The sequence below is a fragment of the Neophocaena asiaeorientalis genome, unplaced genomic scaffold (genome assembly GCF_003031525.2).
Source record: "Neophocaena asiaeorientalis asiaeorientalis breed wild unplaced genomic scaffold, Neophocaena_asiaeorientalis_V1.1 scaffold447, whole genome shotgun sequence".
NCBI classification, from domain to species: Eukaryota; Metazoa; Chordata; class Mammalia; order Artiodactyla; family Phocoenidae; genus Neophocaena; species Neophocaena asiaeorientalis.
In genome coordinates, this window is record NW_020174372.1 from 1687963 (window position 1) to 1702723 (window position 14761).

Here is a 14761-nt window from a genome sequence, read left to right on the forward strand (position 1 = left end):
GGCTGAGACTAGTCACTGCGGCTTCAATAGCAAGCAGCTCAGAGGTGAATGCTATCACTTTTCGCATTTACACAGATGTGTCTGAGTGAACAATTTCTACATTGCTACTGTCAGATTGTTTTTCTGCCTTGAAGAAATTTGCTTTGCATTTTAACGGGTGCCATACCAAAAGGTGTATTTTACAGATCCAAAGATGCGACCAGGATATTCAAAATGCGTCTTTGGGGTGATTTGTATTGGAAAAGCGTCCAGAATGAAAATTTTGCGCCCTATAGCAGCACTTTTGTGTTCCCTAAAAATATAAAGTAAGGTGTTTATTTTACAGGAAACCAGACAGTTGCGGCGGCGAAGCAGAAGCTGCTGCCTCCACGGCACTTGGTTGTTCCCCTCCAGGGAATGGTATTTGCTGGGACGTGGCTGCAGAGAAGGAGTCTCCAAGGACCACCCAGGGACCACCCAATGCCCCGGGCCCGGGGCCACAGCAACAGATCCCAGGAGTAAGTGGATCTTCTGTAATCGCCCCCTTCAGATTTCTCGGGACGAGAAAAGTCCAAGCACACATCTGTACACAGAAACTCTACACAGCTCAAGTATCTGAAACTGGTGTACTGCAGACGGCTGGGGTGAGCAAGTGTAAAAGAAAATGGAAATTGTGTAGGTGGGAAAAAAAGTAAAGGAATTGGTGATTAATGTAGTCCTTGACATGCTACGTGGAGAGTCGTATCTGTTGAAAGAGAACCAAAGAGAGAACACAGGAGTTAGAGAACACAATGGAAATTCACTCCTCAGGAAGAAAAACAAAAAAAACTTTAAATTTTAGATATTTAGACCAGAGCTGTCCCCATAGAAATACCATGTGAGCCACACATTTAATTTTCAATGTTCAAGTGGCCACATTAAGCAGTGAAAAGCAACGGGTAAGATTAACTTTAATAATACATTTTATTTAACCCAATATACTCAATATTATCATTTCAACACGCAATCAAGTAGTAGGGATTGAGATATTTTCCATTACAATATTGCTACTAAGACAGTTCACAGTCTTTTTTTCCCCCAGCGTTTGCCATCTGGTGTGTATTCTGCAGATCCCACACATCTCACTGCGGACTTGGCCACACTTCAAGTGCTCAGTGGTCACATGTGGCTAGTGGTTAGCCTACTGGACAGTACAGCCTCCTATTACTGCTTTTGCTCTAAGTATTTAGCCCTGACAACTGTCTCTTCCCAAAGCCATGCCTATTGAAACTATAGATATTTGGAGAAACATAACACATTTTCTCATTCCTCCAGGGAACCCAAACATCCTTTCTCACTTGCCAGCACTTTAAGATACCCAGGCAGGTCAGACACACCCCCTCAGCCAGGCTCTCTCAAGAAGGAGGCTCCCAGTCCTGAAAGGTGTGTTTCACCTCCCCAGTGTGATGACGTTACTCAGTAGGGCACCCCCTATGATTTCACTCCACGTCCCACCAGATGTTCACCTGATCACCGTCAAGTCTCCAGGATGAAAGGCGACTAGTCCTGACTCAGAGGCCAGCCCTTTATCAGCCTTTGGACCGACTCTAATGAACTCAACTTTCAGGAAGAAACGGAAAGGCTCAACTTCCTCACATCAGCTGGAAGCCCTGGGTCTGTCTGTGATCCTGCCTGTGGGTTATGTGCAGAGCTCATGGTGCTTCTGGGGTGGGGAGTGGGTGACAAGAGAGCTAGGTGGAGGCTCATCCTTGAGAAACACATGGGGACTGCTGGCACAGGAAATGTGACAGACACGAAGAAAAACCCACCTGCTCTTCTGATTTTAAAAAGAACTCCATACAGATATATAACGGAATACCACTCAGCCACAAACAAGAATGAAATTTTGCCATTTGCAACAACATGGATGGACTTGGAGGGCATTATGCTAAGTGAAACAATTCAGGCAGAGAAAGACAGATACTGTATGCTACCACTTATATGTGGAATCTAAAAAGATAAAACAAACTAGTGAATATAACAAAAGAGAAACACACTCATGGATATAGAGAACAAACTAGTGGTTATCGATGGCAGGGGAGGGAAGGGGAGAGTGGCAAGACAGGGGTAGGGGATTAAGAGGTACAAACTACTATGTATACAGTAAATAAGCTACAAGGATATACTGCACAGCACAGGGAATACAGCCAATATTTTATAAGAACAATAAATGGAGTATAATCTAGAAAAATTTTAAATAACTATGTTGTACACCTGAAACTAATGTCATATTGTAAATCAACTACACCTCAATAAAGAAAAGAACTCCAACTCAACACCTCATGCCGTTTTTGCCCCTAGAAGGCTTACATCCAAATTTAGTGCTTGACTGTGGTTCCTGCTACAGTGCTCCCCGAGCCCACCCCCTGGACTCAGGTTCCTGCTACAGTGCTCTCTCCCTCTCTAATTTTTTTTTGGCTTCACTCTCCTGATTTATGTGTTATAATACTGTAAACAATCTCACATATTTTTGTATAAATAAGCAGGGTATAAATTATAATAGAAAAATTTCAGAGTGTGGAAAGGGATTTTAAAAGTAGATAAAAGCAAAGTGGGTGAGGGAAAAAAAAGGAATAAAGAACAAAAATTGAGTAGAAAAAAAAAAGAACACATTCCTTTTTAGAATACTACCTCTTCATGGAGCTCAGTATCAAAAAAACAAACAACCTAATCCAAAAATGGGCAGAAGACCTAAATAGACATTTCTCCAAAGAAGACATACAGATTAGCAACAAACACATGAAAGAATGCTCAACATCATTAATCATTAGAGAAATGCAAATCAAAACTACAATGAAATATCATCTCACACCAGTCAGAATGGCCATCATCCAAAAATGTACAAACAATAAATGCTGGACAGGGTGTGGAGAAAAGGGAACCCTCTTGCACTGCTGGTGGGAATGTAAATTGATACAGCCACTATGGAGAACAGTATGGAGGTTCCTTAAAAAACTACAATAGAACTACCACACGACCCAGCAATCCCACTACTGGGAATATACCCTGAGAAAACCAGAATTCAAAAAGAGGCATGTACCAAAATGTTCACTGCAGCTCTATTTACAATAGCCAGGACATGGAAGCAACCTAAGTGTCCATCGATAGATAAATGGATAAAGAAGATGTGACACATGTATACAACGGAATATTAGTCAGCCATAAAAAGAAACAAAATTGAGTTATTTGTAGTGAGGTGGATGGACCTAGAGTTTGTCATACAGAGTGAAGTAAGTCAGAAAGAGAATACTACCTTTTCCCCAACTCAAAAAATACATATTCAGGGAGCTCATCTGATGACTACCATTTCTTGCTCCAGTAGTGCAATCACTTGCAATTACAAAGCTGCTCAATTAAAAATGGTAAAGCAACCTTATATTCCTGTCATTTTTAGAAGTCCCAGAGAGAGAGGGAGAGAGAGAGAGATTTGCCTTTGGGAGGAGCCTCTGTACTGTTTAGACTTTCTGGTGAGATTTTGTGCTTATTATTAGGACCAGAAATGAAAAACCTAAGAAAGCATAGTTCCAGTTGTCATTCAAATCCATTTTGAGCTGAAAACCAAGAGGCTCAGGAATGCTTTCTGCATACTCCCTTTGAAATGCCCATTTCACTGTCCTTCCAGGTTCATTTTTCCAAGCACAGGATCTCAGAATCACTTATGGCTCACCCTGGTCAGAGGACAGCCGTCCTACACACCTGGAGGCAGGGAGGTGCGAGCCCCTACCTTAAATCGTAGGGTTATGGCCTGACGTGATAACCACAGCCAACCCATGCTGACAGCCAAGCGCTAGGCACACAGACTCAACAGGGTAGCCTCAACAGCTCCAGCCAACCACAAAGTGACACGATTTCCACAGAAGGCCTTTCATTGAAATCCCCCCTTCCCCCAACGTGTAAGATTCTGCACGTATTAGCTAATAGTTTGGAACAAACAGGGGGCCACAAAGGAGGCCCAATCTGCTTAGTTTAACCACCTCCAGGAGCGCAAGAGAGAACTGAGACTTTGTGAGGGGCTCTGAAAGGAAAACACAGGAACTCCACCAAGAAAATGTCCCTTATTATCTAGAGGTGCTTCTTTTTCATCCTGAGTTAAAGATCTTTACAGACATGTCTGCCAAAGCAGTCTTTCCAGCAGGCCCAAGAATGGATTTAACTACGATATTCCATCCATCCCCCAACCTTCTGGAAGTTCACCTCCTTTGACAAATTCTGGGGAGAAAATGGATATAATGTATAGAGGTAAATGGGTGAGCCCCAAGGAAAAACATTTCTGACTGTTCCAATCAAATAGACTGACCATCCAGAGAGGCTGGTGCATCTCAAAAACATTTAAAACCCAGTTCTGTTGACCTCCTTAGATGGTTTACAAGAGCCGCTCACTCTCCCAAAAGCAGGGTACTGAAACCAAGTGACCCGCTACTGGACTGTCCCTGGGCCTCTACCCAACTGGAGATGGTAATGCAGAGTGGCAATGTGTGACTGACTGAGAAGGAAAGAAAATCACCTTTCTTTAGGAGGGATGGGGAAGGTTGAAGAAAGAAGCTAATTTTATGTGGGTTTTGCAAGTAGTAGTCAGAGATGTTTTCCCCCCAACCTTGGCTTTTGCAATTGCCTGCAGTGGATTTACGCTTAATCCAAACAGTACATAGTTTTATCTTTCCTTTGCCTTTCTACAATTCAATCCCCACATTATAAGAATTACCAACTGTACTGGACATATCATTGCTGAACAGAAGTGGATTTATCCTACGGGGGCATTCGTGCAATCTACTGTAGAGAGACAATTTTACTTGCTCTGAATTCATAACTCTGAGAACCATGCCATTAAGGTGAATTAGGTCCAGCAGCTGACTGCGCTGGAAATGAAGTAAGGGTCCCTCTGTGATCCCTCCCGTTGAATTCACAATGCCAGTTTCTAAGTCCCATCCCAGGTCCCACCAGTGCCCGTCTGCAGTCATTTCTTTCCTCTCTTCCTGAGGTCCTGCTTCGTCTACTCCTTTTAGGCCTGTCCCCATGAAACCACCATAACACTGGAGAATATTTGTCAGGGCCAGATTTTTGCCAGGCATTCTTCTATGACTTTTCATTCTCCTTTCACACTGTCTTGTTCAATTCCCAGCACAAACCTGTGATGAAGGTACTATGATCATAACTTCTCCATGCCACAGTTTTCTTAGCTGTTAAATGGCCAAGAACCTTTTCTGGAGGGAAGAGGTTGGGTTTGCTCCATATACTTGAACTAAAACAACCCACTGCAGCAGATAGAAGGCAGCAGCAGATATGAGAATCCAGTTGTCGTTTATCAAGCTAAATAGTAAAGAGATTTGTGAAACCATAAGAGTGCCATTCTAAGTTTTTTGTTTTGTAAAATAATTATGTTTCATTAAAAATGGCATTTAAAAAAAATTAATTAGTTAATTTAGTTTTGGCTGCGTTGGGTCTTCATTGCCGCGCGTGGGCCTTTAGTTGCGGCAAGTGGGGGCAACTCTTCATTGCGGTGGCTTCTCTTGTTGCAGAGCATGGGCTCTAGGCGTGCGGGCTTCAGTAGTTGTGGCACGCAGGCTCAGTAGTTGTGGCTCGCGGTCTCTAGAGCGCAGGCTCAGTAGTTGTGGCGCATGGGCTTAGTTGCTCTGCAGCATGTGGGATCTTCCCGGGCCAGGGCTCGAACCCTTGTCCCCTGCGTTGGCAGGCGGATTCTTAACAACTGCACCACCAGGGAAGTCCAAAAATGGCACTTGTTAATAGAATTACTATTTTAAATGTTTCAATTTCTAACATAATACCTATCATAGATACAACCCAGAAATAGAAAAGCTCTTTGATGTTGATACTTTTTAAGAATGTCAAAGGTCCCAAGGTCAGGAACCCTGAGAACTGCTGCAGAGCAGATCAGAGCTCTTAGACCAGGATCCACCACTAGCAAGTTGTTAAGATCTTGACAGTTCACTCTGCCTCTGTGTAGCATGCTGAGTGAAGCTGGACTCCATCACGACCACACCAGCGATCACTGAGAGCTTGCTCTGTGCCAGACACTCATCTAAGCCCTAAGATACTCATGTATCTAATCCTCACAGCCACCCTGTGAGTAGGGGCTATCTGGCCACGTTTTACAGAGGAGGACACTGAGGCCCAGAGAAATGAGGTAATTATCCCAGGACATGTCCAAGCTGGGATTCAACCCCACGAAGTCTAGCTCCAGATCCTGAGCCCACAACCATCCAGCTACCCTGCCTGTAGCAAAGGGTCCCTCTCTGCATGCACATACTTGCTACTCATTTAATTGCTAGGATTTTCCAACAGCAGCGGCAAGTTGAACAGCCCAGTGGCTTTGATGCAGACCACACGTGCGGCTTCATGACCTACTGTAAATGAAGCTTTTCGGCTTCAAAGGGCTAAATCCCAAAGCAGCAGTTCTCCCACCCTCCACATGTGGAGTGAACCCATTTCTGCTCTGGCCAGAAGTCAACCTGTGCGTCTTATGCCGCTATATTTTTTATTTGTGATTAGGGTATCAAGAACAGGAGAAAGGTCAAGATGAACCCCCAAAATGGTGCAAGATAGGCTGGATGCAGGAATTCAGGACAGAGAGAAAGGTAATAAGAAGGAAAGACACAAGAGGGAGGGGATATGCAGATATATGTATACATATTGCCGATTCACTCTGTTATACAGCAGAAACTAACACAACATTGTAAAGCAACTATACTCCAATAAAGATGTTAAAAAAGAAAAGAAAAGAAAAAAAGAAGGAAAGACAGAGTGTGTCAGAAAAGCAAAGAGAGTATAAATGAGCAGATGCCATTTTGAGAAGCTCAGCCTGAACCTAAGGATATACCAAGGACCAGCCAGAAACAGCCTTGTTGTTCCAATAGGCAAAAGCTTAGAGAGAAAACTCCATTCTGCCTGGGGTGGGTGAAGAAAGCAGTTAAGGGAGAAGGGTGAGGTGGGGCTGCAGAGAAGGTGGAACTTTCTCAATTCAAAGAAAAAAGAACCAGCAGCCCAAGTGGACTTTACGTTTAGGGCTTCCACTGAGAGTGGTGAATGTGAGGAAATGGCATGGGGCATTTAAAGTGAAGGAGATCTGAGGTTTATGTGCGAGGCTAGAGGGTCTCCTGTCTTTAATGCACACTTGGAATTTCCCTGTTTGGATGTAGCTTACTGTGAGAAGACTGCTTGCAAAAGCAAGTCATTTGTGCGTTCTCAGTGTCTGGGCCAAGTATGACAGGCTGAAAAGATCCTGACAGCAGCAGGCACACAGGCAACATGGGGTCCAGGAATTCAGACCCTCAGTCACAGATGACCGTCATGGCAGCAAAAGGAAAGGGTGGTGAAAGCCCATAAATCTTTGTTATGCGTGTGCCTCCATCCCACCATTTAAGGAGTTAAAGATATTATTTTTATTAATATATGGGAAAAGAATCTGAAAAAGAATGGATATAGGTATATGTATAACTGAATCACTTTGCTGTGCACCTAACACAACCATTGTAAATCAACTCTACTCCAATATAAAATAAAAATTAAATTAAAAAAACCTAAAACACTTAGACATAAACTTAAAAAAAGAAGAAAACAATTAGCAAATATAGTCACAATAAGCTCCTGAGGTAGTAAAACCAGAAAGAGACAGAGCCATCCTACAATGATTGTTAGTGACCCACCGAATGTCACATAAATCATGACACAGGGGTCATGACAGACTCCTGGGCTCCTTTGATGGCTTCCTGTAGTTACGTTCACCTGGGTGACCCTGCTATGAACTGCAGAAGTGCTTCATGTATCAAAACTTTATTAAATAGAATATGATTTCTAGACTTGATATATATGGTTTCTAATAAAAGTACAGTCCTCAAAATATCAGTCTTCATCTATATCAACAAAGCGAAAGGCATTCGCAGTCTTTGGTTCATTTCACAATATTTTCAATTTTATGCCTTTCTTGCCATGAAAATCTGAAGCGTTAACATGTGCGTATTCTAGGATTTTTTTTTTTTTTTTTTTTTTTACGCGGGCCTCTCACTGCTGTGGCCTCTCCCGTGGCGGAGCACAGGCTCCGGACGCGCAGTCCCAGCGGCTATGGCTCACGGGCCCAGCCGCCCCGCAGCACGTGGGATCTTCCCGGACCGGGGCACGAACCCGTGTCCCCTGCATCGGCAGGCGAACTCTCAACCACTGTGGCACCAGGGAAGCCCAACATGTGCGTATTCTAGATTATCTAGCTGACCACCTGTAACCAACTTCAGCACCACACCTGCTTTATGCCAACACCGAGTTGCTTCTCCTCACAACTTTCATCATCTTCAGGCTAAAGCTGGGCAATGGGAAAATGATGCGTTCCAGCCACAGGAAGACAAAATGACCTGAAAGCATGCTGTGACTCTGCAGTGGTTTTTAACAGAGAAAGAGGGTGAAAGAACTGTCATGTCTTGACACATGAGCCAAACTTGACCAGAAGCAATGCATACCAGAGTCACACTGAACACAGCTCTTTATTTTCAGCAAAAGATTGTCATTCGTTAAATTAGTAAAGCTTAGTAAAGGTTGGTGATTTGGATTTTTGACTTTTTAAATCTATTTTCTAAATTTGTTTCAACTTGATAGTTATGGAAGATCCGTTAAGTTTAGGGAGCGTACACTGTTTTTAATGTGCAAATACTTGAGTATTAAAATAATTGAAATATTTTATAATTGTTTTATGATTTAAACTCCAGGAATCTGTGAGAATTTTATTTCCCTAAAACTACTCTATTTACTACTCAAGCTTGAGAAATAACAGTCTACAGATAGGAAAACGAAGAGAACACAATTCTGCCCCAAAGCCGGTCAGAAAATAGGTTTCAGCAATGCCCCACTGGCGCCATCTGGTGGGCAATTCGAACCAGTGTCCACTGGCACCGCCGTACTCCAGGGCCCTCAGAACCAGGGAGCTGAACACGTATTTAAATGCTGTCTACCTTCAATATGGGGCCTCAAGTAAGCACTCAGCACTGCCCGAGAGGCCTATTTCACGCCTTCTCTCTTCAGCCTGCAACACGGTCTCCCCCACCCTCTCAGCTGGTAACCTGGCTTCTTACTTGCATGAGAAAACAAGCGCTAAGATGGGATCCATCTTACTGGATGGATCTACCAGCACCCCCATCTACCAGCCACCAGCATCCGTACTTTTCTGCTCTGCCTTCCTGTCACCTTGGGTGCAGTGTTGCCTCTGCTTATGCTCTGGATCACAGCACCTCTCAGAAAGCCAATACTCTCTACTGTAAGTCTCCTGTCTCCTAAGTTATCAATTTCCCTTCCCAGCTGGATCATTACCATCAGCGTACAAATAAGCTGTAACGGCTCCTACCTTAAAAAAGAAATGCAAATCCCATCTTAACCCCACATTCCTCCATTCCTCTGCTCCTTCAAACGAAACTTCAAGCTGCATGCAGTGGCTGGCTCTATTTCCCCACCCCCATGCTCTGGTCCATGCTTCCCCGTCGTGTTGAAGCTGACACCACTGCCCTCAGTCTCTGTGGTTATCCTCCTGGAGCTCTGAGCACCCTTTGGCACAGCTGAGGACCTCCCCTTAGGAAGGAGGGCTCCAGTTCACCTCCTCAAACATCACATTCTTGCCCCCTCAGACCCCTTTACTGGTGCTACCTCCTTTTTCTGACCTTTCCATTGGCCAGTCCCCAGGCCTGGCCTAACTCTCCCCACCCTCTGCCTCTATCCACCTTTCTGCAGGTCATCTCCTCCACCCCATGGCCTTAAACACAATCTACGGGCTACAATTCTCTATGATCTCAGCCCTCAGCTTTCTCCCGAGCTTATGGGTCCCACTGCCTACTCAACATACCCGCTTGGATGGTGAGCTAGGTTGGATTGTCTAAGAGGCATCTCATAATCAACCAAACTCTGTTTTTCCATAAAATCTGTTCATTGCCCAATTTTCCCAGTCATGGCTAAAAGGTACCAGTATTGACCTGGTTGCTAGGGCCCCAACCTAGGAATCACCTTTGATTCCCACCCACCCCTCCTTCTCTCCCCTCCACCCTCAGCTCTCCAACACAGGCCGACTCTGACCAGTTGCTGCTGCCACCCTGGCTCAATGCTACTCCCCGCAAAGTGGACACCCGCAATAGCCCCCAAGGGAGCCCCCTGCTCTTACGCTCACCCCACCCCCCTCCTTCCTCCAGAGTCCAGCCCAGGCAGACCTCTCCTAATATGAACTGAGTTCCAGCACTCCCATGCCCAAAGCCCCCACTGGCCCTACACGCCTAGCTGACACTCTAAACTGCTCACCTCGGCCTCAAAGCCCTCATTTATCTGGTCCCATCTCCCTCCCCAACATTCCTAGTATTAATGGTCTCCCCTGTCCTCCAGCCTTATCAGCCTTCCTGTGGTTCCTCAAATATGCCACAGTCTGGACCCACCTTCCAGCGAGTGTCTGTGCCCATGTCATTGCGGGGCTGGCATTTCTCATCATTTAGTTCTCAGCTCAGATGTCACCCCCTCTTCTAAATAAGTGTCCCTCATCTCTATTTCATTAACCTGTTCTTATTTTCTTCAGAACACTTAACACTATTTGCAGTTACCGTCTTTATTTGCTGTCTGTCTCCCTCTGACAAGCGTGTCAGTACACAAGAACAGAGCCTTCTTTGTCTCTTTACTGTTAAACCAAGTACAGAGCAAGTACAAAATGCCTGATCCCATTTGGCGGATGAAGAAACTGAGGCTAAAAATAATCAAGCGATTTGCCCAATGTCACACAGGAATAGAGCCAAGGCCACATCTGGCCAACCCCATATCCCGTGTCGTCAGCTTACTACACTGTACTGCCCCATGTCCAGCTTTGGGGGGTTGAAAAAGATGGGCCGCTCCTCCTGACGCAGCCCACGCCCCCAGATTTGAATGAGATGAGATAAAAGCTGGCATTGTCCTGGGTTCTTTTGATTTCTATATGTTGGCATCTTTGGTTGCTCTGAAACTTTGAACATAAACCGAAAGACTCATTGTGACTATATTCCTTGAATCCTAAATGAAGCAGAAAGAAATCCCAAAGGTACCCAGATGCTGCCCAAGTATGAATGTGCCGCTCTGGCTCCAAAAGGAGGGCTGGGAGGAGTCAGCAGTTGAGATCATTTCTACAGGACAGACACACTTCAGAACGAGAATCCAAAGAGCAGGAAAGATCATCTCAAAAAGCTTTTGGTCTCATCTAAGCAATTAATTCCATATTTCCAATTTTTTAAATAAGCTTATATTTTAATAAGCATTTCCTCACTTCCAATTATAATTCCCTACTCCGTTGGTTATCATGCTTTTTTTAACCTCCACTGACCAATGCCCAGTTATTTTCATAAAAATAGTCAATGTTGCTGTTCATAACTTTTGGATAAATAAATGATAGTATCTTTAAAACCCCTTATATCTGGTCATAGCACCAAATAGGATACTCAGACATGGGCCTTCCCTGCTGTGGTTATGATCAATTGCTACAGACTAAAAACTATTTTGTAACAACTACGAGAATTAGAAGAGAATATAAACCAACATTCATGGACCACCTACTGTGTGCCAAGCTTGCAGTGCTAGCCTCTCCTACAGCTGACATTTTCTTGAGCATTTGTTATGTGCCAAGCAGCTCAGAAGTATGACCTCATTTAGTCCTCAAATCAATGCCCGTGGCCCAGTGAAAGGATTCTCCCTATTTCACAGACAAGGAAACTGACCGTGAGGGTAAGTAACTCGAAGGCAGTGGAAGACCTGACACCTGACCTGGGTCGCTCGTCCAAAGTCAGGCCCTTCGACCCTACCACCATCCCGACACCTGGATGGGGCTTGTTTGTTTGGTGACACTGTGAGGAAAACATGCAGTTACAGGAGTCATTTGAATAGATATGGTGGGTGGTGGAGGTTCCAATTTCAGATAAAATCATCAAAACCACTCATAACACTTTGAGTTAGAGAAAGAAACGAATGGCCATGACAGGTGAGGGTGGTTCTATACGCTGAAGGTCTTCAAAGTCTCACCAGACCTATTGATTTTCGGTCTTCAGAGTGAGAAGGGGATATATGGGTGAGTCCTGGCCAACATCTGGTTGTACGCACCCTCCACAGAACGTGGGTCTGATAGGCATTTATGGGCATGCACAAGGAGAGGGACTGTCCACTGCACAGTCTCTGACCCCGGCATCCCTGGGCCGGTATAGTCACTAAAAGCTTGCTGGGAGCTAAGCGCACACACTAACCCGGTGCTTCCGTCAAATGGGGTGATGTAGGTATTACGTCTAGCACAGTGCCGCTGCAGATCAGGTGTTCAACAAGTAGAGTGCTGGCTGCCCACCCAACCTCCACCTCCTTGTCCTAGGCAACAGAACACCACTCTTGTTTGGGGCGGCGATGTGCCCAGCTAAAGACTACCTTCTCCGGCCTCCCTTGAAGCTAGATGTGGCCGCGTGTTTCAACTCTGGCCAGAGGGATGCAGGCATCAGAGTTGGATGGGACTTCTGGGGAGGCTACTTAAAGGAAGCTCATTCAACTGTAAAAGCTGCTTTTGCCTCTCCCCAGCCTCCTCTCTGCTTGCTGAACACACAACGCACAGGCACGATAGCTAGAACTGCAGAAGTCATTTAGGCGAGCTTGAGGAAGTCATTTAGGAGACCAGCAAGGAAGGTACTTGCTGAGGACAGCGAGTCCAAATTTAAGAGGCTATAGCTTTCTGTTGTCACTGTAGAGTTTTTCTACCAGCCCCTGACAGACCACCCTCCAATGTCCTTTACATGACAAAGAAATAAACGTCCATCCTGTATCAGCCACTCTAGGATATTTTAGGCTAGCAGGTCTCAAACTTAGGTGGCTAGCAAAATCACCTGGGGTACTTGGTAAAAATACAAAGGCTCTGGGCCTGTGCTACTTCAAGGAGCCTGGGTGTCTGGGTGTGCTAGGTGATGCTGACACCCGCCAAAGTTCGAGAACCACTGCTTTAGGCTTTCTGTTCTAAGCGGCCCGATTTGTTCTTACGGTTCCCTTCAAGTGTCATCCCCGACACTGATAACGTGCAGTCAGAAGCAATTTTGTAACATCCAGCTTTACTTTATTTCTGATTGAAAGCAGAGACCGCATCTGAATAGGGTGGCCCACAGCCAAGATAATTCTGCATCCACCCTCCCAGGACACGGCAGAAGGTGGTGGGCACGCTGCCCGCCCGTGGCCTGCCTCGACCTGTCCCGCTCCTTGACATGCTGCCTGGGGCAGGGCAGGTGAAAGTCATCTGGGTGCAGCCGCCAAGCTTCCTCCGTGGAAGTTTTAGTCTGAGCCTTAGCAATATTGTCGTACCCCCTGAGTGGAGTCTCCAGCCCCTCATATTCACTTTCCTTACCTTGATGCAAAAAGGATTGGGTGAGGAACCACCACTCTCCTGAGTTGCCCCTGATTGCTGCGGCTTTGCTGTCAAGCTCACAAGCTTTCCTAGTGAGGACGAAGACTCCAAGGTCAACGTTAGGATCCACCTCCTCCCATCTACAGGTTACTGGCCCAAAGTCAGAGTTTCTCTAAACAGAGTTTTCTGGCCACCTAGCTGTCTGCCCTGCCCAACCAGTAAACTCTTTATCTCAAGTACAAGAGGACAGGCTTGTGCTCTCTCCTTCTCTTTTCTAAAAGGACATCACTTTTTCCCTTGTGCTGGTATAGCAATGTCAGGCATGTGGAGTGTGGGAAGAGAAGTTTTCAGACCGCCATCTCAAAGCAAAGAGTGGTCTGGACCCACCTAGACATAAATCTGCACAATTCTTAAAGACTCCATTTGCTGCGTTCAGATAGTAATTATAAAAATGTGACTTTCTAGGGCTTCCCTGGTGGCACAGCGGTTGAGAGTCTGCCTGCCGATGCAGGGGACACGGGTTCGTGCCCCGGAGCGGCTGGGCCCGTGAGCCATGGCCGCTGAGCCTGCGTGTCCGGAGCCTGTGCTCCGCAACGGGAGAGGCCACAGCAGTGAGAGGCCCGCGTACCGCAAAAAAAAAAAAAAAAAAAAAAAAAAAAAAGGGACTGTCTATTATCTGGCTCTTTCTTTATATTCAGTTCCTGAGACTTAAAGCAGGCACCCACACCTGCCTGCTCTGGGTAAAAGCAGTTGACAAACAGGTAATGCCCTTCTGGATGCCAGCTACAGAGGGGAGTCCCGCAGACAAAAGAAAGCTCGGATGAATCATTCACCACATCCTGCCCGTCCCTGGAGGGTCCCTGGCACCAGGTGACCTTAGCTGGAAGACCCTGAGGTCCTACACTGAATTGAAGGTAGACCCAGGCCCCTGATAACCTGAAGCCCCAGGGCCTGTGCTGGGGTAGAGCTGCACCCTTTCCTCTCCACTGCAGGTCCACACACACATGGCTGAGAGCCAGACAGAAGCAGGGAGAACCCCAGGGCTGCCCCGGACGGAAGCCACCCCTGACACTAAGGACTCACTTCGTGTTTATTTCTGGTAGTGAGCGGAGTTTGAAGAGCTGCCTCCTCCCCCTCTGATGGCGTGGACGGCCGTTGGAGACGATGCTGGGTAGTGTCCAGGGCGGATGGGCTTGGCTGTATCCAACCGACAGAAAAGAGAGAAAAGACATTCGGAAAGGACTTAAACAGCCGTGCCGAGATACCTCCAGGTCACGTGCGAAAACCAAGAGGCACACTTTTTATCGACATTACAATTCGTATCAATCACCAGACCTTTCTGAAAGTGGGGCGTTTGCCCTCCAATTAGTACAGTTAGTTAAT

At 45.8% G+C, this 14761-nt stretch overlaps 1 protein-coding gene across 1 annotated transcript in view; it reads right to left on the bottom strand.

Annotated features, from left to right (window-relative positions):
* Window positions 1-375: 375 nt before the first annotated feature.
* KIF5C (kinesin family member 5C) overlaps window positions 376-14761 on the bottom strand; it is a 160279-nt gene continuing 145893 nt past the window's right edge. Inside the window, exons 25-26 of the mRNA XM_024756264.1 lie at window positions 14462-14575; window positions 376-724 (exon numbers count right to left, since the gene is read on the bottom strand). Of these exons, the coding sequence (XP_024612032.1) occupies window positions 14469-14575 (107 nt within the window). The 3' untranslated portion in view covers window positions 376-724; window positions 14462-14468. The remainder of the gene's footprint in view (window positions 725-14461; window positions 14576-14761) is intronic.